This window comes from Malaclemys terrapin, chromosome 12 (genome assembly GCF_027887155.1).
Source record: "Malaclemys terrapin pileata isolate rMalTer1 chromosome 12, rMalTer1.hap1, whole genome shotgun sequence".
Classification (NCBI taxonomy): domain Eukaryota; kingdom Metazoa; phylum Chordata; order Testudines; family Emydidae; genus Malaclemys; species Malaclemys terrapin.
Window position 1 is genome coordinate 32,024,237 of NC_071516.1, and position 26,697 is coordinate 32,050,933.

Below are 26,697 nucleotides of genomic sequence, written 5' to 3' on the forward strand. Positions count from 1 at the left end.
TGGCACTAGGTCTACGAATACTGACCATGGTGCCAAGGCTGGCATCTTTCAACGCAAAGGTCTTGATGATGCCACAATCATGTCATGGATTGCGATCTGTGCTGAGTCTCTCGAAGTGAGGTTTCAAAGGTTCTGATTTTGCTTAGTGTCAGCTCACTACCAGTTCCTATGGACCAATATGGAACTGAGCTTACACAAGAACTATACAGGACGGTGAAGTCTGAGAACAAATAGTGCTGATGGGAGTAAGAACAGGTGGGAGATCTCCCTGTAGGGCTACCCGCACACTCAGTCTTGCCCACTAATTTCTTGGTGGATCTGGATGAAGATGGGGCCCCTTCCGGATAAGGAGCCTGCACTTTCACTCTGGCTCCAAGAGAGGGGTGGGGGGCACCTCAAGAGCTAGGATCCGAAGCTGGTCTTATGAATTTAGTCATATAAGTACACTTCTCTGTTCTTTCTCTGTCCAGGCACTATACGACTTACAAATCAAGAATTTCCCAGATATATGCAATTCTCCTAGGCAATAAAGGCACTTAATGTGACCATCATAAATAGGCATTGCTTTATTGCATGCCAGACAGTACTTAAAGCCAGGAGACCTCATGAGGCCACTCTGTAACTTGGATACTTATCTACTAACATTACTTAAAACTAGAGAAAAGTGCCAATGGGCACATTATCTAAAGCAGGGATGGGGAACCTTTTTTCTATCAGGGGCCACTAACCCACAGAAAAAAAAAAAAAATCAGTCGTGGGCCACACACACAGCCCCGCACACAGGGGGTGGGTGGGTGCGCGTGCTCGAGGCTTCCCCCGCAGCGGAGTGAGCCGGTGCTCACAGCTCCAACCCCCACCAGGGGGGTGCGGAGGCTCGGTGCGTCCCCTAGACTCCGGGATGGGGCCAGAAATTAGGGGTTCAGGGTGCGGGAAAGGGCTCTGGGCTGGGGCAGGGGGGTGGGAGGGGATGAAGGCTTCGTCTGGGGGTGCGGGCTATGGAATGGGGCTGGGGATGAGGGGTTCGGGTGCAGGAGGGGGTTCCAGGCTGGAGCCATGAGATTTGGAGTGCAGTAGTGGGCTCAGGGCTGGGGCAGCAGTGGGGGAGGAGGTTTGGGGGACTTTGAGTTTGAGAGGGGACCCAGGGCTGGGGTAGGGGTGTGGGTGCAGGGTCTGGGAAGGAGTTAGGGTGCGGGAGAGGATTCCACTCTGGAACAGGGGGTTTGGGGTGCAGGTGGGGGTGCCAGTGTCTGGGAGGGAGTTAGGGTGTGGGAGGGGGTTCTGACCTGGGGCAGGGGGTTTGGGGTGTGGGCTTTGGCCAGGCAGTGCTTACCTCAGGCAGCTCCCGGGTGGTGGCACAGCAGGGCTAAGGCAGGCTCCCAGCTGCCAGAAGTGGCCTCCACGTCCAGCCCCTAGGCGGAGAGGCCAGGGGGCTCTGCGCAGTGCCCGTGCCCACAGGCACCACCCCCCGCAGCTCCCATTGACCACAGTTTCTGGCCAATAGGAGCTGCGCAGCCAGCGCTGGAGGCGGGGGCAGCGTGCGGAGCTTCCCTGATCACCTCTGCTCCTAGTGGCTGCAGGGACATGCCGGTCACTTCCAGAAACCGTGCAGAGCCAACTGGACTTTTAACAGTCTGGCAACCACAGCTTCCCCCCGCAGCAGGGCAAGCCAGCTTTCGCGGCTCCAGCCCTGTGGGCGGGCACCAAGTGTCGGGGCTTCCAGCCCGCAGTGTAGAGACTTGCCACGGGCCAGATGAAATTAAGCAGCAGGCCGGACCCGGCCCACGGGCTGTAGGTTCATCACCCCCGATCTAAAGCAAACAAATAGCTAATAACTAACCATAAGACTAGCAAAAAGTTGCTCACAGTCACAGAGTCAGCAAGCTATTTCATTTCAAAGCTAAGAGGTTGTGAATAGAACTAAGTGGCAGTTGGTGCACTCCACTTTCCATATGCCCTTGATGCAGAACAAGAGTACTCTTGGGGCACATGTGCATCATATACTGCTCGCCAAAAGACTCCAAACTTGAGTACATGAGGAAAATGTGTACCATCATCAGCGGAATGTGCATGTGGACAATCATCCAAATAATCTAAAAAGAAATTGAGCTCCTTAAATCTTGTAGGGCATGTTAAAGTTCAAAGGGAACGGGATTACCGAGGTATTAGCAGAAGGCTCATTAATCTAGCATTCAAAGGCATAACAAGATCCAAGGGCTAGATGTTGAAACTACATAAATCCAGGTTAGAAATAAGGTGAAAATATTTTTTTTTTTAATAGTGAAGGTAAATTACCCACTCGAACAACTTATCAAAGGATGTGATGGATTCGCCATGCTTGAAATCTTTAAATCAGCATTGGAGGTCTTTTGAAAAGATATCCTATAGTTAAACCACAATTTATTGGGATAGATTCAGGAATCGCTGTGTGAAATTATATGGCCTCCACTACTTAAGAAGGTCCGATTTGAACACAATGATCCCTTCTAGTCTTAAAAAAAAAAAAAAAAAAAAATCTATGAAATCTTGCTTTCAAGATTTTGGTGGGGACTACTTACAATATTGCTACACTTCAATATCCGACGTAAATTATCTAGGGAATCTGTTGCAATGATAACACACATAGCATTTAGACCATCTAAAATTAAAATTCAAAGACAATATTATAGAAAGAACAATGTTATAAAATACCCTAAGTTACAAAAGTTGAAGTACTAAAAATACTCACACAAGCTTTTTTCAACCCTGATGCGTTTTGATGGAACTTCCCCTCCTTTAGGTATTTTCCGCCTTCTTAATTCCAATGTTATTGGCTGCAATGTTTGAGAACTTTGCTCTACAAATTTACATAAAAGCAGAGGAATGAGAGTTGACTAAATATACCATTAAAGTCAGTTAAAATCCTCAGATTTGTATATTTAAAAAAAATACAAACTCACTTTTTCAGAGCTTTATAAAAAACAATATTAGTATCTCTCTAATTCTGCAATTTTCTTTATTTCCTTTCCTCTTATTAGCTATTTTGGTAGATCATGACTGACTCTTTAGTAAACATATTCATTTTACCATATAATCCCATTTATAACATCACATATTGTCATGTTAGTTGCAGAGCTGATCTATAGACACTATCTCCTTAAAAATCATGTCTCTATTACTAAATTTTTAGACCTCTCTAAAATACAACCAAATATGTTATAGATTGTCATGACGAGAGGTTGAAGTGAATGAGCTAAAATAAGTGCTGTAAGAGCAACATTTATTTCCATGTACTTAGAACATAAAGAGCCCCATGCCCCAAATCAGAAAAGAATGCAGTGCTGAGCTGCTCAGCATCTCCCATTCCCTACAAGATTTTTTAGACTACTGCCTAAATACAAATATTTTAAGTACTAACCTGTTGGGGGTGTTATAGGTGGTCTACCACGTTTTCTTTTAGTTTCCTTTATGTTTTCTGGTAGACTCTTCACTCTGTCATTTTCAGATTTCTTCTCAATTTGTGTATCTACTGAATATTCCATATCATTTTCTGATATATTCTCTTTGTCTTCTTTCCCATTCTTAGGTATATTTTTTTCAGAGACCTTGCCTTTTTCTGAGATGACTATTATTTTTCCTTCTTTATCAGGTTGTTTAGATCTTTTTTCTGTCTTTAATGCCTTTTCATCCTTGTCCTTCTTAGCATTCTCTGTTGCTTTCCTCTGTTCTTTAAACTTCTCCCGTTTTTCAGGAGATGAAGGGATTTCATTACCTTTTTCTTTAGGCCTAGCATTACCCACAATATTCTAAAATAAAGAAAACACGAAGTGAAAAATGCATGATTCTTTGCATTTTGAAATTTCTTTATATTTAACATAAGAATTAAAAAAAAAAAAAAAAAAAAACCACACATGTAAGCAAAGGAACAGGGGTCCAGGTGTCATGTCAGTATAACCCACAAGTTAAAAATTTAAGATTATAGGCAGAGCACTACAGTAAAACCTGCCAAGAGTGACCACTCTTGGGAGTTAGCAAAAGTGCTCGCTTCTAAGAGGTGGTCTCTCTTCAAAGGCTTACTGTAAAATGGGCACTTTTACAAGGCACAGAAAAGCTACTAGTGTTACCAATGTTTCATGTTTAATTTTCATTACCTATTACACTGGTCTACAATTTTTGAGAAGTCGTCTGCTTCAGAGATAAAATGTGCTATTTATTATGTATTTTGATGTGCTGAATTCAAATATGACAATTAAAACAACTGATTGGCTACTGTTTCTAAGATATTTAAGTTTTTACATTTTATGTCTACGTATATTGTGTAGATAGTAGAGTTTTAATCAAATTGTAAACCTAGGTCTTTTCATGTGTTTATGGTTGCTTTACATGATAATATTTAACCTGTCCTGTTTATGTAACACTTTAAAAATCAGCAAAAGGGTTATAGAAATAAAATTTATTATGAAACAAAAGGCAAAAAACTATTATGTACATAGTTTAGTCCTATTCAGTGTCTACTCGGCGCTTCTTGGCTTGTCTCTTGTATTCATTAAATGGAGCATCTCTTGTCACTGTCCAGCAATAGTCTGCAAGCATTGATGGGCTCCATTTGCCCTGATAGCGTTTCTCCAGTGTTGCAATGTCCTGGTGAAATTGCTCGCCGTGCTCATCGCTCCGCAGTCCGGTGGGAAAAAAATCTAGATGAGAGTGCAAAAAATGTATCTTTAGTGACATGTTGCAACAAAGGCTTTTGTATGCCTTGAGGAGGTTTTCCCACCAACAACCTGTAGTTGTCTGCCTTGTTGTTTCCGAGAAAATTTATTACCACTAACTGGAAGGCTTTCCATGCCGTCTTTTCCTTGCCACGTAGTGCATGGTCAAATGCATCATCTCAAAGAAGTTCACAAATCTGAGGACCAACAAAGACACCTTCCTTTATCTTAGCTTCACTTAACCTTGGAAATTTTCCACGGAGGTACTTGAAAGCTGCTTGTGTTTTGTCAATGGCCTTGACAAAGTTCTTCATCAGACCCAGCTTGATATGTAAGGGTGGTAACAAAATCTTCCTTGAGTCAACAAGTGGTGGATGCTGAACACTTTTCCTCCCAGGCTCCAATGACTGTCAGAGTGGCCAATCTTTCTTGATGTAGTGGGAATCTCTTGCACGACTATCCCATTCGCAGAGAAAACAGCAGTACTTTGTGTATCCAGTCTGCAGACCAGGCAAGAGAGCAACAACCTTCAAATCGCCACAAAGCTGCCACTGATGTTGGTCATAGTTTATGCACTTCAAAAGTTTTTTCATGTTGTCATAGGTTTCCTTCATATGGACTGCATGACCAACTGGAATTGATGGCAAAACATTGCCATTATGCAGTAAAACAGCTTTAAGACTCGTCTTTGATGAATCAATGAACAGTCTCCACTCATCTGGATCGTGAACGATGTTGAGAGCTGCCATCACACCATCGATGATGTTGCAGGCTACAAGATCACCTTAGATGAAGAATGGGACAAGATCCTTTTGACGGTCACGGAACATGGAAACCCTAACATCACCTGCCAGGAGATTCCACTGCTGTAGTCTGGAGCCCAATAGCTCTGCCTTACTCTTGGGTAGTTCCAAATCCCTGACAAGGTCATTCAGTTCACCTTGTGTTATGAGGTGTGGTTCAGAGGAGGAGGATGGGAGAAAATGTGGGTCCTGGGACATTGATGGTTCAGGACCAGAAGTTTCATCCTCTTCCTCGTCTGACTCAAGTGAGAATGATTCTGGTGCATCAGGAACCGGCAGTCCTTCTCCGTGGGGTACTGGGCGTATAGCTAATGTACAGTCCACTTTTTCTTCTTTGACACACCTTTCCCAACTGGAGGCACCATGCAGAAGTAACAATTGCTGGTATGATCTGTTGGCTCTCTCCAAATCATTGGCACTGCAAAAGGCATAGATTTCCTTTTCCTGTTCAACCACTGGCAAAGATTTGTTGCACAAGTGTTGCAGCATATGTGTGGGGCCCACCTCTTGTCCTGATCTCCAATTTTGCAGCCAAAATAAAGGTGATAGGCTTTCTTAACCATAGTGGTTTTACTGCGCTTTTGTGATACAAAAGTCACTTCACCACAAACGTAGCAGAAGTTATCTACACTGTTCACACAAGTACAAGGCATCTCTGCTCACTTTGGCTAAACAGAAATGTGTCCCTTTGCAAAATCAAACACTGACAAATAAGAGAGCACGACACTGTATGATTTCTAGAGCTGATATAGGGCAATTTGTTCAGCAGAGTGATGTAAGCTTTGTTATGATTGTATCATCCATGACTTCTAGGAATAACATGATGCAATTCATATCATGTATGAAGCAATACCAGCTTCAGATTGCATCATTCATTGTTTTGCATAAAAAGCAAGTACTGTCCAAACCCAGTCATAGATTTATTCAGAGATCCAGTCAAAGATGTATTTTAGTCATTTCTGGTTTAAATTGAGATCCCTTCCCTTTATAACTCATTCATCCTCCGCTATTACTAAGGCAAGGGTCGTATATACTGACCCAATAGCATATCGTGAAAACTAGAGCCAATCAATAATTTTAAGCATCATTTTCGTTCTCAGTGACCCAGAATTTGTAAAGTTTGACTACATTTATTTCAGAAGCATTTTGGCTGTAGAGCAATGTTACATGAACATTATTACATATAGTATACAATATAGTACTGTATTTAAAAATCTCTTGGTGGGTTTATTAATACAGTAGAACAGTATGTGTTAATCAAAAGAGGTAATTCAGTACACTAATAAAAGTGCATATTCTCTACACTGAAACAAAAGAATTTTTACAATTACCTGTGTTATCAGAAAGTCTTTGTTTCAGTCTACAGTAGCTTGTATTTATTTGAAAATGTCACTTATTCTTGGCCTCTGTGACAGGAGGAGCATGTTTACCATTTCTTCTGCATCACTGAATAGCTCTAAAAGTCGGTTATTGCCCTTTTGAATGGCAAATGCTTTCATGTTTTTAATCATATTCTTGGCTTCAGTCATAAAAATTATTCTTACCGGGGTTCAGAGGCACTATTGCTATCCCCTTCATCATCAGTTTGTGTGTCCATGTGAGAGTCATCACATGGCTTGAAATTTTCTAGTTTTGTAGCAAGCATTGACCTGTCAGTGACCTCATCAGTTGTTGCAAGGTTCTCATCAAACTGGTACATCTTCTCAATCAGCACTCCCAAAAAGACTTTGCAACATGTTAACTGCCGAAAGAGGAAGCTCATGTTCATCTTCTAGATGAACATCTTCATTTGGTGAGTCTGCATTTAGCAAAGCATTTTTTGATGGTGCTTGGCTCAGTCTCACTCCATGCTCAATGAACCCAGTGTATTCACCGAAGAGTGAAACCCTTTTCAAATGCACTGGACCCAAGGAAGTTACACCAGATTCCATTAGATGAAGAATAAATTGAATTTGCCTGTTCCGAAAGTTCAGTTTTAGGGTTTCAATAACCCCAGCATCAATAGGCTGTTACACAGAGGTGCTTTTTGGGGGAAAAGAAGCAGAGTTTAATGTTTGAGTTTAACAAGGAGGCGGCATGGGACATTTTCCGTAAACAGAATTTTATGTCCTCGATAGTAGCAATCTGCAGTCAAATCTCTGTAATCATTTTTCAAAAAGCTCGGAGTTCATCCATGCTTTTTTGTTGAATTCATATTCTACAGGCAACTCTTTGATATTCAACTTGCCAAAGCCTCGTGGGCATTGGGATTTACCAGTCAGTACAGGCTTTTCTTTATGTCCATTCATGTTGGTGCATAATAAAGGGTGATTCTTTCTTTTGAATATTTCCCATTTACACATTGCTAGCCTTTGATATGAAGGGTTTTGCTAATGTTGCTGTCTTTAAAAAACAGCCCAGTTTCATCCATATTCTTGATTTCAGAGGGTTCATAATCCTGTATGACTTCAGCTAACTTTTGCTTCTAATCTGAAGCCACATCTTGATTAATGTCTCCACGCTCCCTGCATGCTATACCAAAGGCAAGGCTGTGACTCTTCTTAAACAATTCAAGCCAGGCATTGCTGGCTTTAAACTCCGTTTTCCAACTCCTCTGTGAATTTCATGTCTTGCGCTTTTAGCATTGACCCAGACACATTTACATGATGAGCGACAGTGATAAGTGAAAAAATTGACTTCATTTCTAGTTTTAGCACATTTAATTTTCATTGAAGATTTTGCATTTGACATATCAGCAAGGAGTTTCTGCCTTCCATTGTAACAGGTTTTGGATCTGTGTTTTTCCAACGGCAAACTGTTCGGCAATTTGATGGCAACTGGTACAAGCTTCTAGCTGCAATACCGCTTTAACATGTTGCTCCAGTGTAAGAAACACGTTGGATTTGCATTTTCTCTCTTCCATTACGACTTCTTTTAGCTTTAAACTGTGACATACAATAGTGTACACATTCACATCTTCCTTTAAAGTTCCTGTTTGTTCAAGTTCGATTTCCAGTTCCTGTTGAGTATGAGGCCCTATATTGCAGAAACCGTAATGTACAAAAGAAAAAAATCTTTTGCTGGAAACATCAAAAAAACCAGACTGAAGCGACGATCAGTTTCTCCTACAGGTTTGTTTTTATGGATGGGACTAAGAAAATGTTGTCAGTCGTCACAGCTGACAAGTCGTTGCTCTTCACAGTTAAATTATAAGGCAGCAGTTCTCAAACTTTAGCAACCCGAAAACCCCATTTTGATTTAAAAATTTTCAGGGATCCCCAAGCCAACCCGCTCAGCCCCAGGCCCCGCCACACTCCTTCTCCCAAGGTCCCACCCGATCCCACCTCTTCCCACCCCCCACTTACTCCATCCACGCGCTCTGCTGCTCGCTCTCCCCCACCCTCACTCACTTTCACCAGGCTGGGATAGAGGGTTGCAGTGCAGGAGGGGGTGCGGGCTCTGGGAGGGAGTTTGGGTGCAGGAAGGCTGAGGGGTGCAGGCTCTGGGAGGGATTTTGGGTGCAGGGTGAGGGCTATGGTTTGGGGCAGGGTGTTTGGGATACAGGCTCCGGCCGGGCTGCGCTTACCTCGGGCAGCTCCCGAAAGCAACGCGGCAGATCTTTCTGGAAGTGGCTCCTAGGCTCTACATGCTGTCCCTACCCAGAGGCACCACCCCCGCAGCTCCCATTGGCTGCAGTTCCCAGCCAATGGGCTCTATGGAGTTGGCGCTCATGGTGGGGGCAGCGCGTGGAGCCAGGGTAGGCAGGGACACTGCCTTAGCCCCATTGTGCCACCTGACTTTTAGCACCTAATATCTCCCAGTTTAGCTTCAGTAACCTCCAGGAGATAGAGGGAGGAAGAGGAGTTGAGGGAAGGAGAAGGAGGAATTGCTCAGCGGGGCCCACGGACCGCCTTGAGTACCCTCGGGGATCCCCAGGGATCCACGGACCCCACTTTGAGAAACTAAGTTAAATGTTATAGGGAGGAAAACGTTCCACGGTCTCTGCAAGTAGTCACTCATGACAGGTGGCCCCTCGTCAGAACTGGTCACTAAGGCAGATTTTACTGTATTCAGATACTCACCGAGCAACAGATTATCAGCACAATTCATTAACACAGATATCAAAACTCAAATACTATTCAAATATTTTTTAAAGGATAATTCCAGACTTAAATCAAATCATCTGCCAAAATGCCAAACAGCAACCCCAGCTACGCTACAGCATGTCTGAATACACTATTTGATCCAGTTCAAAAGCCACTGGTCTGAAACAGTGTTTTCATTTTGTATACTTTCTGATAGGAAGGTAATAAATTGCTAATATCCCTTTTAATATCTAAGATATGTAACTAAGCTCTACTTGGAAGACTTTAATGCTTCAGAAAAACACAGAAAAAAATAAATGAAATTGTAAAAATCAAATATGGATGAAATGTCAAAACTATTTCAAATTGTACAATGAGGTTCTGTCTTCCAACCCTGAAACTGTTGAGGTCATATAGCCACTAGGAAAAACTTTCCACAATAAATACAGGCTACCAAAGTAGGGACCAGACTTCAGTCTCATGATCTCATTGATCAATAAATTGGAGGATAAACATTCCAATCTTTGAGAAACTCTGTTAAAGAATGAAAGAAATCTGAAACCTCTCCCCCCCCTTAAATGGGGATACAATAAGCAGAAATAGCTATTACAGCAAATATACTTGCACTATTGGTAATCCCAAATCTATTAAGGATAAGAGAAAATCCAAGCAATTAAGTCTAAGGCCTGGTCTACACTAGGAGGTTATGTCAAATTTAGCAGCGTTAAATCGAATTAACTCTGCACCCGTCCACACAACAAAGCTATTTAGTTCGACACAGAGGTCTCTTAAATTCGACTTCTGTACTCCTCCCCAACGAGGGGAGTAGTGCTAAATTCGACATGGCCATGTCGAATTAGGGTAGGTGTGGATGGAAATTGACGCTAATAGCTCCGGGAGCTATCCCACAGTGCACCACTCTGACGCTCTGGACAGCAGTCCGAGCTCGGATGCTCTGACCAGCCACACAGGAAAAGCCCAGGGGAAATTTGAATTCCTTTTCTTGTCTGGGCAGTTTGAATCTCATTTCCTGTTTGGACATCGTGGCGAGCTCAGCAGCACTGGCAACGATGCAGAGCTCTCCAGCAGAGATGACCATGCAATCTCAGAATAGAAAGAGGGCCCCAGCATGGACTGATCGGGAAGTCTTGGATCTGATCGCTGTGTGGGGCGATGAGTCTGTGCTTTCGGAGCTGCGATCGAAAAGACAGAATGCAAAGATCTCCGAGAAGATCTCCAAAGCCATGACAGAGAGAGGATACAGCCGGGATGCAACGCAGTGCCGCGTGAAAATCAAGGAGCTGAGACAAGGGTACCAGAAGACCAAAGAGGCAAACGGACGCTCTGGATCCCAACCCCAGACATGCCGTTTCTACGAGACACTGCATTCCATCCTACGTGCGGCCGCCACCACTACCCCACCACTGACCGTGGACTCTGAGGATGGGATATTGTCGACGCCCGCTTCCTCGGAGATGTTAGCGGACGGGGAAGACGAGGAAGGAGATGAGGAGGACGAGGCAGTCGACAGCGCTTACAACGCTGATTTCCCAGACAGCCAGGACCTCTTCATCACCCTCACCTAAGATCCCCTACCAACCGTCCCCAGGCGTTAACCCGGACCCAGAATCAGGGGAAGGATCAGTCGGTAAGTGTTATAAACATGTAAAGATTTATTTTGAACAGAACATTAATATTAACAGTGGGTTTTTCATGATTACTTTGCCCTACGCGCTTAAAGTTTTAGTCTTTGGTAGTGCAACTACTGCCAAAAAAATCTAACAATGTCCGGTTTATCATGATTGGTTTGCCCTAGGCGCTGTACTGTGTAGTCCTTGCCAGTGCAGCTACAGTAAAATTCGGTCTATATGTCCGGGGATAGAGCTGAAATCCTCATGGGACATCTCCATGAAGTCTCCTGGAGGTAATTGGAAAGCCTTTGCATGAGATTCCTTGGGAGAGCGGCCTTGTTCTGTCCTCCGTAGTAGGAAACGTTCCCACGCCAGGCTAGCGGCAAGTACTCCGGGTATCATTGCCTTGCAGAGCATGGCGGCATACGGCCCTGGTCTTTGCAGGCTTTCACAAAGCATGCATTCTCTGTCGCTCTCTGAAATCCGCATCAGAGTGATGTCGCTCATGGTGACCTGCTTTGAATTAGGGGAATGTTAGTATTGGGACTGCTTGCCTGTTCCTTTACAGAACTGTAACCGGCCGTTTACAGCCATGCGGTGGAGGCGGGAGAGGGGCAGCATACAGGGATCTTTCCCGGGGACAGCCACGAGGGGGTGGGACAGAGGCAGAGTTCATGCTTGCCGGATTGCTGGCAGCAGGAACTGGCCAACGCTAGGAGCATTGCTTTGAACGTGAAAGGAGGGCACTGCTATTATTAAAGTTTTAAGCTGCCACAAGTCTACGGCTTACCATGTCAGCCTGCTACCCAAATTCCGCTGTCCGGCCGCGCTTGTCTGATCTGCACTGCAAGACCCCAGACACTGAATGCGAAGGCCAAAAATTCGACCTTGTCCTGAGTGCGCATGTGATAGGTGCTGTGCATGGTCTTGTTCACAGAGAAAGACTATGTTCTTTGTTCACCAAAAAATTTATCTTTCTGAGGAATTCACTCCCTTTTTCCCCAATCCCACAGCTGTGACTGTCTCCCGACCTACCCTGGCATCACACTCCCAGACGCTGGCGCAGGTTAGGCATAGAAAGAAAAGGACACGGGACGACATGTTCTCAGAACTTATGGGCTGCTCCCGAGCTGAGGCAACCCAGCAGACCCAGTGGAGAGAGAGAACATGTCGCAATACCAGCAAGCACACAGCGAACAGGAGGAGAGGTGGCGGCAGGAAGACCAGCAGGCGACTCAAACGCTGCTGGGACTAATGAGGGAGCAAACGGACACGCTCCGGCGCCTTGTGGATGTTCTGCAGGACCGGAGGCAAGAGGACAGAGCCCCACTGCAGTCTATCTGTAACCACCCTCCCCCGCCACAAAGTCCCATACCCCCCTCACCCAAAGTACCAAGAAGGAGGGGCGGCAGAGTCCGTGAAAACTGTCACTCCACCCCTGCAGACCGCTCAAGTACCAGAAGGCTGTCATTCCCCAAAATTTGATAAGTCCTTTCCTTCCCGCCTCACCCAAGCCCCCATCCCAGTTTCATCCCCTAACTGCGTAGTTGCTAATAAAAAATACGCTTCTGTTAATTACTGTTTCCATCATGGTTTTTTTTTTTTTTTTTTTTTAAGAGGACAGTCTGTTTGAAGGGGGGGAAGGGAGTTGGTAATTGGACAGGACAGTCACCTTTACTAGGGTACAGACACGGGGGCAGGTTCAGCAGCAGGTCACACACACATTGCAGTCACTAGGCACCCTGGTCAGTCTGGGAGATGGTTTTCATTTTGGGGGGCGGGGGGGGCTATGTGACTTTGTGGCGGGGGAGGGCGGTTAGAGATCTTATGCCGCGGTCCTTATCCTGGATCACAGAGCCACGCAGCAGGGGATCTGTAACTGTCCTCCCCCTGCCAGAAAGTCACATAGCCCCCACACACAGAGTCCCAAACAGGAGGGGTGGCAGGCTCCGTTGAAACAACCAGTCCACCAGTGCGGACCACTCTAGAAACAGGAGCATGTCATTCCTCGAGTTTAGAAGCGTCCTTTGCATCACTATACTACACCCGCTCCCCACCACAGTCTGCGTCCCAGTTTCAACACTTTACCGCAAAAACAGTAATAAAGAAAACGGTGTTCATTAACAAATTTCCAGTGATTTTATTTTTAAACGTGTGCTGGAAGTGGGGGAAGGGGGTGAACAGGGTATGAAACTGGAGAGGATAGTGAACATTCACTGGGTAAAGAAACGGGGGCAGGTTCAGCTTCTCTGTAAACAAACGTAATAGTCACAGGTTACCCTGTTCACTCAGGAACCTAGCTTTCAAAGCCTCCCAGATGCACAGCGCGTCCCACTGGGCTCTTCTAATCCCACGGCTGTCTGGCTGGGCGTAATCAGCAGCCAGACTATTCGCCTCAACCTCCCACCCCATCATAAAGGTCTCCCCCTTGCTCTCACAGAGATTGTGGAGCACACAGCAAGCTGCAATAACAATGGGGATATTGGTTTCGCTGAGATCAGAGCGAGTCAGTAAGCTTCTCCATCTCCCCTTGAGACGTCCAAAAGCACACTCCACCACCATTCTGCATTTGCTCAGCCGGTAGTTGAAGAGTTCTTTTTCACTGTCCAGGGCGCCTGTATAGGGCTTCATGAGCCAGGGCATTAGCGGGTAGGCTGGGTCCCCGAGGATCACTATAGGCATCTCCACATCCCCATCAGTTATTTTGTGGTCCGAGAAGTAAATACCTTCCTGCAGCCCTCTAAACAGACCAGAGTTCCTGAAAACACGAGCGTCATGAACCTTGCCCGGCCATCCGACGTTGATATTTGTAAAACGTCCCCTGTGGTCCACCAGTGCTTGCAGCACCGTTGAAAAGTAGCCCTTTCGGTTAATGTACTGGCTGGCCTGGTGGTCCAGTCCCAGGATAGGGATGTGAGTTCCATCTATAGCCCCACCGCAGTTTGGGAATCCCATCGCGGCGAAGCCATCTATGATGACCTTCACGTTTCCCAGGGTCACTACCTTTGACAGCAGTACCTCAACGATTGCGTTGGCTACTTGCATCACAACAACCCCCACGGTAGATTTGCCCACGCCAAAGTGGTTCGCGACTGACCGGTAGCTGTCTGGCGTTGCAAGCTTCCAGAGGGCTATGGCCACTCGCTTCTGGACAGTCAGGGCTGCTCGCATCAGGGTGTCCTTGCACTTCAGGGCAGGGGACAGCAACTCACAAAGTTCCATGAAAGTTCCCTTCCGCATGCGAAAGTTTTGCAGCCACTGTGATTCATCCCAGACCTGCAGCACTATGCGGTCCCACCAGTCCGTGCTTGTTTCCCGTGCCCAGAATCGCCGTTCCACAGCATCAACATGACCCATTGCCACCATGATGTCCACGGTGTGGGGTCCCGTGCTTTGTGACAGGTCTGTGCCACTCTCACACTTCATGTCCTCACCGCGCTGCCGTAGCCTCCTCGCCCGATTTCTCCGCATCTGCCTCTGGAAAAGGTGGATGATAAGGTGTGAGGTGTTGACAACGGTCATAACTGCAGCGATGGTCGCAGCAGGCTCCATGCTCGCAGTGCTGTGGCGTCCACGCTGTCACTCACCAGAAAAGTGCGCGAACTGATTGCCCGCCGGCGTTTTCAGGGAGGGAGGGCGGGAGTGACGGTTGGATGACGACAGTTACCCAAAACCACCCTCGACACATTTTTTTCCCCAGCAGGCATTGGGGGCTCGACCCAGAATTACAATGGGCAGCGGGGACTGCGGGAACTGTGGGATAGCTGCCCACAGTGCATCGCTTCCAATGTTGACGCTTGCCCTGTTACTGTGGACTCACACAGTCAAATTACTGTCCTTAGTGTGGATACACACGTTCGACTTTGTAATATCGATTCCACATATTCGATGTAAGTAAAATCGAACTACTCTCGTAGTGTAGACATACCCTAAGATAAGAACTTGGAACCCCATCTTTGGACATTACATCATCTTTTTCAGTGATTCCAAAAGCAGACTGATGGCCCCCCCCGAAAAAAAGATTCACCACCACACACACCAAGTCCATCTGATCCAATCATATGTTATTTATGTAGCCTGCTAAAGCATTTTTCACTCTTTACAGATCTAGAACTGAAGGAATTACTTTGTTCTGAATGCCCACTGTCCACACTGCTTCATGACATAAGAAAATCTGGAAACCTAGCTCCCCCCTTTCAGCAACAAATAGCCAATGTTCTGTGGTAGAATCTGTACAGCCTATTCCCTAGTAAAAGGAACATACACAGAAGGGTCAAAAACACAGTCATAAACACAATTTTTTCAACCTTGCGGACAACGAATCTGCAGTCTTAGAAAACAGATGAATGTGACTTTCTTGCCACCAAATCCAGTAACCCTTGATAAACTGATTTAACCACATAGTTCATAGATTACTCCTGGTGGAGTTCTGTGCCTCTGCGCAATGCAGAATTTGCAGAGAATTAACGTTCTGCGCAGAATTTCATTTCCCCCCCCCCACGGAATAGGTGCTACAGAGTTGCTGGCCACTACCAGGGGCTGCTGGACCCAGCAGAGCCCAGCTCTCCAGCTCACAAATACAGGATATGGCCAGAAGAAGGGAGAGCTGGAGCTGCAGTCCCCAGCACCTCATGAAAGGAGGCGGCAGCGTGCAGGAAACTCCATAAAAGTCCAGACCTCACCACCAGGCTGTTTCTCTCTCTGGATTCCTGGGCTCTGGGAGTAGGGGATGCGGGTATCTGGGCCAGGAGTTCCGGGGGGATGCCTCATAGCTGGGCTATGGGGAGATAGGGGCTGCAGATGTCTTGGCTGGGGGACACTCCGCAGCTGGGCTCTGCAAAGTAAGCGGTGCGAGTGTCTGAGACTGGAGGGGTGGATTTTTCCCTCAAGATGTGCCCACCTGGCAAGTGTGACACACCCAGATCAAGACACCAAACAAAAACATAACAGAGAAACAGGAACTGGGTTGTTGTAGGGGTTTATTTAACTCTCCACTCCTGGGGGAAATCTTTTTTGTTGGTACTGTTACAGATATACTTGCTGACAGGTATTTTGAAATAAATTACCAAAATTATTGAAACTGGTGTAATTATATTGTGTTATTTTGACAAATATAATGTGCAGAATTTTAAAGTATTGTGCACAGAATTTTTAATTTTTTGGTACAGAATTCCCCCAGGAGTACCAGATTCCAAGGCCAGAAGGATCAATGTGATCAGTCTAATCTATATAAAACAGACCAGAAAACTTGCCCAAAATAATTTCTAGAACAGATCTTTTAGAAAAGCATCCAATCTTCATTTAAAAATTGTGACTTATGAAGAACCCGCCACAATGCTTGGCAAACTGTTCCAATGGTTAATTACTCTCACCATTAAAAAATTATCCTAATTTCCAGTCTGAATTTGTCTAGCCTCAACTTCCAACCACTGGATCATGTTATATCTTTCTCTGCTAGACTGAAGAACCCATTATTAAATATTTATTCCTATGTGGGTACTTATAGACTGTAATCCAGTCATCCCAACCTTCTCTAAATTAAATAGATTGAGCTCTTAGAGTCTATAGAAGGCATGTTTTCTAATCCTTTAATCATTCTCTTGACTCTTCTCTGAATCCTTTCCAATTTATCAACACCCTCTTGAACTGTGGGCATCAGAACTGGACACAGTATTCCAGGGCCAAACAAAGGTATAACCTCTCTATGCCTGCTCAATATCCCCCTACTTATGAATCCCAGGATCACATTAGTTTTTTGGCCACAGCATCGTACTGGGAGTGCATGTTCATCCGATTATCCATCTTAACTCTCTAACAGCGCCTATGGGAGGCCTACTATGGGTCACACACATTTACTCTTGGGGAAATTCTGCGCCAGTGCATAATGCAGAATTTTTCAGAAATTCATGTTGTGCATGCAGAACTTCCTTCCCTGACCCCCCAAAATAGGCTGCATAGTTGCTGGCCGCCACTAGGGGCTGCTGGACTTGGCAGAGCCCAGCTCACAAATAGAAAATCGGGGGGATTCCCAGCAGCTGCAGTTCCCAGCACGCTCTGAAGGAAGGAAACTCCTTGCAAGCCCAGGATCCAGCATCAGGCTGTGTTTCTCCCTCTGGATCCCTGGGCTCTGGGGGGTAGAGGGTGAGAGTGTCTTGGCTTTGGCAGAACAGGACTTAAATGACTTAGGAAGCTAATTCCCCTTTTACTGGGACTTGAGCTCCTAAGTCATTCAGGTTCTTCTGAAAATTTTACTCTTTGTCCCTAATTATGATAAACTACAACATACCAGAAATGTTGTCCAGCACAGCATCTCCCTTACAACTACAAAAGAATGATATTATCCAGCATCAGTAGCCACCCCCATGGTTACTGATAGGGAAAAATCTCCAGCACCAGTGCACGACACACACATGCACGCCTTCAGAGGAATGGACATATGCAATCAAAGAAAAACTTAATTTTTATTATGCAGAATGTTTCAGAAAAAGATCATTCAGTTATATAAAAGAAACACTTTAAATAAAATAAATCCGCTTGTCATTGCAATGAAGATTCTTTCAGGATCTCCTTCTGTATTGACAACAGAAGAGATTAGCCAACAGACTCTCACCTGACAATTCCTGTTGGCAGGGCATCTCAATGAAGAGCCTTCAAATCTAGAATTCACTTCCTCCACAAGTCTGACAGATGCCCAGCCTACTGGCCTTCAAGAATTGGTGCACAGCTTGTGCCTAAGGACATGACTGTGGGTTATGTTTACAACCTAGAGCTGGAGTCTGACATTTTATTTGACAGTGATCAGCTAGTCTCTTATTTTAAGAAGTGCGTGTACACGTGCTCAGGAACAACTGTGTGATGGGTATACGTTTAAAAAACAAAAAAGTTTTCACAGGATATTATTAGGGCAGAGCTGATTAAAGTATTGACAATACATGACAGATATGATACAAACTTAAATCACATTCCTGTAGTGATAAATTACGAATATTTATTTAAAATCATTTACTGGCTAAGATTCTAGATAAAAACAAAAATTAGTTAAGTGTTCACTTGATGGATTTTTCACTGATGTGAACATGAACAAATCAACTGAATTCAGATTTAAGAAACAGCTAGTCTTTTAGAATTAAATTGGAAAACACACAACATTTCTCACCTGATCTTTGGAAAAAGCTTTGATGTGAATATTTTTGACAGTCTGAACTACTCCATCGTAAAATTTCACAGTGTAAGTACCTAAAAATTGAGAACACATCCCGATTAACAGTGTAATTTAACTTGCATTTTGATAATTATTCAAAGAATAAACACTGAACACTCCAGTTCTAGAGATGCACATCTGGTTCTAAATAAAAGTTCACTTTTTTAGGGTTACGAAAATTTATATCCTTAAACTTTAAGCCTCTTCTTTCACGAAACATGTATGAAGGGAGAATACAGTTTATTTCTTCTAGTTTCATCTATATTAACGTAAGAACAAGTTTACTAATAAAAAACATGAGTAAAAAAATGTATTGTCAATACACATGAAAGCATGCACATTGGGATTGATGAAATTATTTCTTAGACTCCATGCTTTCAACTGAAAAAATAAAACAAAAGAATTAATTTTGAGACTAACAGATCCAAAAGGGATCAAAGTCAAATGAAGGAATATGAGCAATTCCTTCCTGTTTACAGTACTCACACTGGTAGTGCCATTGAAGGAAGGGAGTGCAGGAAGTAGGAAATGGCCCTGTGTGTTTAACCCAGGGGTTCTCAAACTGGGGGTCACGAGGTTATTATGTGGGGGGTCGCGAGTTGTTAGCTTCCACCCCAAACCCTGCTTTGCCTCGAGCATTTATAATCGTGTTAAACATACAAAAAAATGTTTTTAATTAATAAGGGAGGGTCGCACTCAGAGGCTTGCTATGTTAAAGAGATCACCAGTACAAAAGTTTAAGACTCACTGGTTTAACCTGTAGGATCTGCTTTCTGCAACTGAGATGCTCGTAGTACTATTTTACAACTCTCCTAAATTATGAAAATATTCCTATAGATTTAAAAAAAAAAAAAAAAAAAAACCCTTACCCCCAAATAGCTATTTACCCATGACAAACTTTAAAGTTCCTATATTAAATCAATTGCTGACTGTTACACATGAAAAAATGTTTAATATCTGAAAATTGTAATAAGCTGCTGAACAGTTCCACATGAGACTCTAATCCACTAACAATGAGTACCCAAGTCTAATGACCAAGTTGCAAACAAATGTATAAATGCCTTAAATCCTGCTTGGCAAGAGAAGAGCCTAGTAATTATGATGCTGAATACATCTAAACTCTGCTCCTGCATAACAGTGCATCAAACTGAAGTGTTTCACATTTCTACCCTTTTCTCTCATATTTTAGTGATCTATATTAAGAATCATTAGGCTGAAAATTATTCTGTAAATCTCTATAATCTCTTAGTGATGCCCACAGCAAATAATCTTTGAGAGAGCTGTATTAAATTGTGGAATAATCTCCAAAAGAAAGTATCAAAGGGGTAGCCGTGTTAGTCTGGATCTGTAAAAGCAGCAAAGAGTCCTGTGGCACCTTATAGACTATCAGACATATAGAAGCATGAGCTTTCGTGGATGAATACCCACTTCTTTGGATGCATGGTATTCACCCACGAAAACTCATGCTCCTATACATCTGTTAGTCTATAAGGTGCCACAGGACTCTTTGCTGCTCCAAAAGAAAGTGACGCACGCTTCATTGTTTTGACACTTTAAAAATTGTACTGGACCATACTCTATTATCTGATCCAGCCTACAACTCCCAAACAGTGTTCCCTACAGTATATTTTCCAGGAAGCATACTGTAGGTAACAAATTTAAATTCCAACTTCTATGATGAGGAAAGTAACGCGTTCTGCTGAAAGTAAAGCGTACCTGATTTAAATGTAGAATAATTTAAATTTCAACAAAAAATATACTTATGTATTTAATAGTGGGCCTGACACACTCATCAAGAATACAGAGGTAGTTTTGGTGGAAGAATGCTTTGTGCACCTCTGAAAAAAGAAAAGAAACCTCAGACCACTGCATTTCAAGGAAGATTAATTCAGTAATGGTAAGAAGGTCCCAGATATTTAAAAAAGATCTTTGTATTTTATTTATTTAGCCTGTGTCTTCCAAGTATAGAAAAAATACATTAAGGGTGAAAGCATGTATGTGAATCTTAGAGAAAGAATTTGTCTTCCATCAAATTGTATCCTCTCCTTTACAATGACAAAAAAGACTACATTGTGCCTGTTCTCTGCTGCCAACACTTCTTTAGCAATTATATGAAGTGGCTAAAAAAATTTGTCATTAATTGATTCTCCTCCCAAGTTAGGTCATTTGGTAGCTCGTGCTAGCCACTAGAAAAATGCACAACATACCCACTGGTTACATACCAATAGCATTTAATGAGAAATTACAAAATTGAAAAACAACTTTTTTGTAAAATTAACTTACTGTAGTATAATGACTTTTCTTTCAGAGATGTGCTATGTTTTCTAGAAGCATGAGGAAATTCTGAACACAATTAAATTTATCCAGTTATTAAGTACAACAAAATGAATAGGGGACTTACCATCCTTGTTAACGGAAGTGACTTTGGCTGGATAAAAACGACAATCAGACCAGCAAGCCAATACCTGATCATTTATACGAAATCCCTACAAAGAGAAAAAAAAACTCTAAGAATTTACATTTACTGAATAAGAGAAACAAAATTAGGAAGATTTAAAATATACTGCTTCATTAAAACACTAGAACTGTTTCTTTGTTAAAAGTAAAAAAGCAAAAATGAAAAAACACCCCATATCCTTCAACAAGCAGCCACTGCAGCAGCACTTGCGCATAAGGAAGAATTTATATTTGGCTAGACATGCAAAAAAGAAAAGTTCACACCATTCTATTGAGACGGTAAGCTCCTTCAGGCAGGAACTGTTCCTTCCTCTGGCTGTACCACACCAATGACATTGTTAGCACTCAGCTATAACAATCACAAACTATATCTGGCCATGTACATGCTGCATTCAGGGACCTTAATGGGTTTAGATGCATAAAAGACTTGGTACGTAACTAGCTGAATAATGGGAAATCATTGAATACACTGTTTTCAACTTACGCCACATCCATCTTCCTCATGTAACCCCTCTTTCCTTAACTGTATTTTCTCTAAGGGACGCAGATAAGGACTGTCCCAACAAAACCATTCATCATATCGGTGGTTCCAGCGTTTGAAATGGATAAGCACTTTTCCTTCTTCATAGTCAATTTCTTCTATATGAGCTGGATACCTAGACAAATAAAGAGTTCACTAAAATAACTCTGGTTAAGAATAAAATGAGATGCCTCAAAAATCAGTAGGATGATTACAATATAAGGCCATACATATATCTAGTTGTTCTGCTGACACTATCAAAAGTGAAAAAAAATGATGCTTAAGCACTCTGTAGTGGTACCGAGACCTGAAGATATGGGAACAGCCTTTTCCCATAGTTTCTCTATTTTTATGTCATTTGTTTTATGTATAGCTTCTACAAACAATAAAATGAAACCTCTCTTCTATCCAAATAAACGTCTAACTATGTTTTATCTCACTGTCTTTCCAACAAAGGTAGCAAGACACGAACACAATTTTGGGATGCCTCTTCAATCAATAGGGCTAGTACTCAGACAGCATACTGGACTAAACTGGATCATGCCCCTGATCTAGCATGGCAATATCTATATTTGGAAGTATACAAGTCTGTTAACTGATTGTGCCTAGCTTACCAAGTGATCCAGATCACTCAGTATCTATGACCTGTCATCATCATTTACCAATCCACAAATTTGTGTCATCTGCTGATTAACTAGGCAATAATTTCATATTTCCTTTCAGGTTACTGATCAATACTGAATAGCACTGAGACTCTGGTACATTCAACTAGATGCACCTTACTCAAACCCTCTATAAACAAGCTTTGAGATTTATCAATTAGAATTTAATTAATTTAATAGGGATATTGATTTTGTACATTTTTTAAAAAAAAACCAGGATATAATTATAGAATCAGAACTGGAAGGGATCTCAAGAGGTCATCTAGTCCAGTCCCCTGCACTCAAGGCAGGAATAAATTATCTAGACCATCCCTGTCAGGTGTCTGTCCAACCTGCTCTTAAAAATCCCCAGTAATGGAGATTCCACAACCTCCCTAGGCAATTCATGTAATAAATAATGAAGTAATAAATCAATTATCTAACAGAAAAATATATTACACAAGTTACCCTTACCATTCAAACTTGTAATCTTTCCAACCAATCTGATATTGTACTTTGACAAGAACCTATTTTCAATCACAATAAATTTTTATGGATAAAGTTTGAAACCAGCAGTTCCACTCCTTTGCCCAGCATTGGTGTCATGATAACCAGCCTATCGTTATCCAAATCATTTCATTATAAATTGCTTTATGTTCTCCTTAACGTTTATGCATTGTTTAAACCCAACTTGGCTCAACCTGCACTTCTCTCATGCCTCTAATTTCCCACAATGACAGCCTCATAAATGGTGAAGTATCATTCTGGGTTCAGTATACACCTCCTCATCTACTGACAGATCTATTTCATAAGATAGAAGAAATACTGGACTGCAAGTGGGATCACCCAACAATTAGTAGTGACTGAACCTATCAAGGACTTATCAGAAACACATTAACTTTAGGCAGACCTCTCACTGCAGCTACCACCATTTAACAGCATGACATGTGCAGACAGGAACCTCATGGATATATAGACACTACTCCCGTTTTTCCCCAAGGATAAATTACATAATTTCTCAACCTGGTCCCCCCTGGTTGCCACAATATCCTTTCTATCCATTTATTATATTTGACCACGTGCCAGTGCCAAGAGAACACATCCAAAATCTCAACATTGAGGCTATGTACCAACATCTTTAAAGGCTAAACCTCACAGACATAGTTAAAAAGATACTCAAGTTTTAAATCTCTCCAAGACCAAATTACAGTTTCTGAAGCATTCAAAGCTGTTACCCAAGGTTTTCAGAACCCCCAACAGGGGCAACTTAACTATTTCATTCCAGCAGCTCTAAGGTATAAATCAACAGGAACTCAGCAATTCTGTCTGATCAAGGAGTAATGCAAGTAAGCATGCTCTTGTCTAAACCTGCAGTTCATTAGATTTAAGAAGGGCTGTCAAGCGATTAAAAAAATTAATCACAATTAATCGCGTGATTAATCGCATTGTTAAACAATAATAGAATACCATTTATTTAAATATTTGTGGATATTTTCTACATTTTCAATTATATTGATTTCAATTACAACACAAAATGTACAGTGCTCACTTTATATTTATTTTTATTACAAGTATTTGCACTGTACAAAACAAAAGAAATAGTATTTTTCAATTCACCTAAGTACTGTAGTGCAATCTCTTTATCATGAAAGTTGAACTTACCAAAGCAGAATTAGATACAAAAAACCTGCATTCAAACACAAAACAATGTAAAATTCTAAGCACCTGCAAGTCCACTCAGTCCTCCTCCTTGTTCAGCCAAATCGCTCAGAAAAACAAGTTTGTTTACATTTGAGGGAGATAATAATGTCCGCTTCTTGTTTACGTCACCTGAAAGTGAGAACACGCATTCTCATGGCACTGACTGGCATTGCAAGATATTACGTGCCAGATGTGCTAAAGATTCATATGTTCCTTCATGCTTCAACCACCATTCCACAGGACATGCCTCCATTCTGATGACTGGTTCTGCTCAATAACAATCCAAAGCAGTGCAGACCGACGCACATTCATTTTCATTATCTGAGTCAGATGCCACCAGCAGAAGGTTGATTTTATTGTTTGGTGGTTCGGGTTCTGTAGTTTCCGCATCGGAGTGTTGCTCTTTTAAGACTTCTGAAAGCATGCTCCACTCCTCATCCCTCTCAGATTTGGGAAAATTCGTAAACCTTGGGTCGAGTGCTGTAGCTATCTTTAGAAATCTCACATAGGTACCTTGTTGGCATTTTGTCAAATCTGCAGTAAAAGTGTTCTTAAAATGAACAATATGTGCTTGGTCATCATCCAAGACTGCTATAACATGAAATATATGGCAGAATGCAGGTAAAAAAGATGAGGGGACATACAAGTCTCCCCCAAGGAGTTCAGTCACAAATTTAATTAATGCATTTTTTTTTTTAAATGAGCATCATCAGCATGGAAGCATGTCCTCTGGAATGGTGGCCATAGCATAAAGGGGCACATGAACGTTTAGCATATCTGGTACTTAAATACCTTGCAAGCCAGCTACAAAAGTGCCACACATATACCTGTACTCACTTTCTGGTGACATTGTAAATAAGAAAAGGGCAGCATTATCTCCTGTAAATATAAACAAATTTGTTTGTCTTAGCAATTGGCTGAACAAGTAGGACTGACTGGATTTGTAGGCTCTGAAGTTTTACATTGTTTTGTTTTTGAGTGCAGTTATGCAACAACAAAAATCTACATTTGTAAGTTGCACTTTCATGACAAAGGGATTGCACTACAGTACTTGTATTTTTCAATTCACCACATACTCTCTCTTTTGTTTATCAAAAAGCAGGGCAGAAGAGAGGCCAAACGAGAGAACAGTATACTGAAAGTGGCGTTCTCCTGCCACAAAACACAAGAAATTTCCAGTGGCTTAGCAGAATGGCCACATGAAAGTACGTGTCCTGAAGGTCCAGAGCAGCGAACCAGTCGTTCTGAGACAGCACGAGGAGGATAGCCAAAACAGAATCTCATGTACTTTGATTAAGTTGTTGAGGCCACGAAGGTTGAGAACAGGTCTCATTGCGCCCTTTGATTATGGTATCAGGAAGTACCGGGAATAAAAAACATGGCCCAAGTGTACCGGCGGAACTTCCTCCACTGCTCCCAACTTCAAAGAGCTAACCTGCTCAACAAGCAGTGTCTTGTGAGAGATCCCTGAAGAGGGACGGAAAAGGAGGAGGAAAGGGGGCATGAAGAGGAACTAGATAGCGTAGCCTGATCTTACAGTGTCTAGGGCCCAGCTGTTGGAGGTAACTGAGTCCCAAGCATTGTAAAAGTGGGCCAAAGGGATGGGAGGATTGAGGAATGACTGGACCACTGTTTTGGACAAAGAAGTAAAAAATGGGCACATGGCCTGTGCCAAGGGAGAGACTGAGAGCTGCCCAAAGCATGCACCCGACTGCTTCCTCTTTTTAGGATATATCCCTTTTTATACGGTAGTCCATTTTTTCAGGGACAACGTTACACAAAGGCAGGTTGTGGGTGATACTGCTGCTGCGCCCCATAGTGGCATCTTCGCACGGATGGCATGTACACATCCAAGGACCTCAATGCAGCCCTGGAATCCCTGAAGGAATGCAAGGTGTCACCCATCTTGTCCGAGAACAAGACTCAGCCATCAAAGGGCAAGTCCTTTATGGCTTACTGGACGTCTAGGGCAACCCCAAAGTTTTGCAACCAGGAAGCCCTCCTCATGGCTACTGCCAAGGCCATGAACCTGGCCGCAGTGTCCACAACCTCAAGGATAGACTGCAGGGACTTTCTAGGACAAGCAGCCCACTGCAACCAACACCTCAAACTCCTCACGTGCCAGCTCGGACAATTGCTCTTCAAATTTAGCCATGACTGACCAATTTAGGCAGTCATACTTGACCTGTAAAGTCTCTTCATTAGTAAGGACCTCCCAAATTCATGGCCATGAAAAATGCATCACAGACCGTGACATTTAGTCTCCCCCCGTGAAATCTGGTGTTGCATGCTTTTACCCTATACTATAGGGATTTCACAGGGGAGACCAGCGTTTCTCAAATTGGGGGTCCTGACTCAAAAGGGAGTTGCAAGGGGTCACAAGGGGTTATTTTAGGGCAGTCATAGTATTGTCACACTTACTTCTGCTATGCCTTCAGAGCTGGGTGGCCAGAGAGCAGCAGCTGTTGGCCACGCGCCCAGCTCTGAAGGCAGTGCCCCGCCACCAGCAGCACAGAAGTAAGGGTGGCAATACCATACCATGTCATCATTCTGTGCTTCTGCCTTCAGAGCTGGGTGTCAGAGAGAGTGGCAGCTGCTGACTAAGGGCTCAGCTTTACAGGCAGCAGTACAGAAGAGTGGCAATCCCATACCAAGCCATCCTTACTTCTGTGCTGCTGCTGGCAGTGACTCTGCCTTCAGAGCTGGGCTCCCAGCCAGCAGCCGCCGCTCTCCATCTACCCGGCTCTCAGGCAGCAGCGCAGAAATAAGGGTAGCAGTACCACAACCCCTCCCACCCCCAAATTCCTTTTTGGGTCAGGACCCCTAAAATTGCAACACAATGAAATTTCAGATTTAAATAGCTAAAATCATTAAATTTAGGATTTTTAAAATCCTATGCCATGAAATTGACCAAAATGGACCGTGAATTTGGTAGGACCTCTATTCATTAGCAATCCTCATCTGCAGGGACAATGAGGTATAGACCTTCCTGCC

The 26,697-nt window shown here is 43.2% G+C and overlaps 1 protein-coding gene across 4 annotated transcripts in view; it reads right to left on the reverse strand.

The window, feature by feature from the left end:
* The window catches only part of PHF20 (PHD finger protein 20), a 158,081-nt gene that overhangs the window by 103,194 nt on the left and 28,190 nt on the right, over positions 1 to 26,697 (reverse strand). For all 4 annotated transcript variants that reach the window (XM_054045843.1, XM_054045842.1, XM_054045841.1 and 1 more), the window contains exons 3-7: positions 21,326 to 21,497; positions 20,786 to 20,870; positions 18,340 to 18,419; positions 3,395 to 3,782; positions 2,726 to 2,833 (exon numbers count right to left, since the gene is read on the reverse strand). In XM_054045843.1, coding sequence (XP_053901818.1) covers positions 2,726 to 2,833; positions 3,395 to 3,782; positions 18,340 to 18,419; positions 20,786 to 20,870; positions 21,326 to 21,497 — 833 coding nt within the window. The remainder of the gene's footprint in view (positions 1 to 2,725; positions 2,834 to 3,394; positions 3,783 to 18,339; positions 18,420 to 20,785; positions 20,871 to 21,325; positions 21,498 to 26,697) is intronic.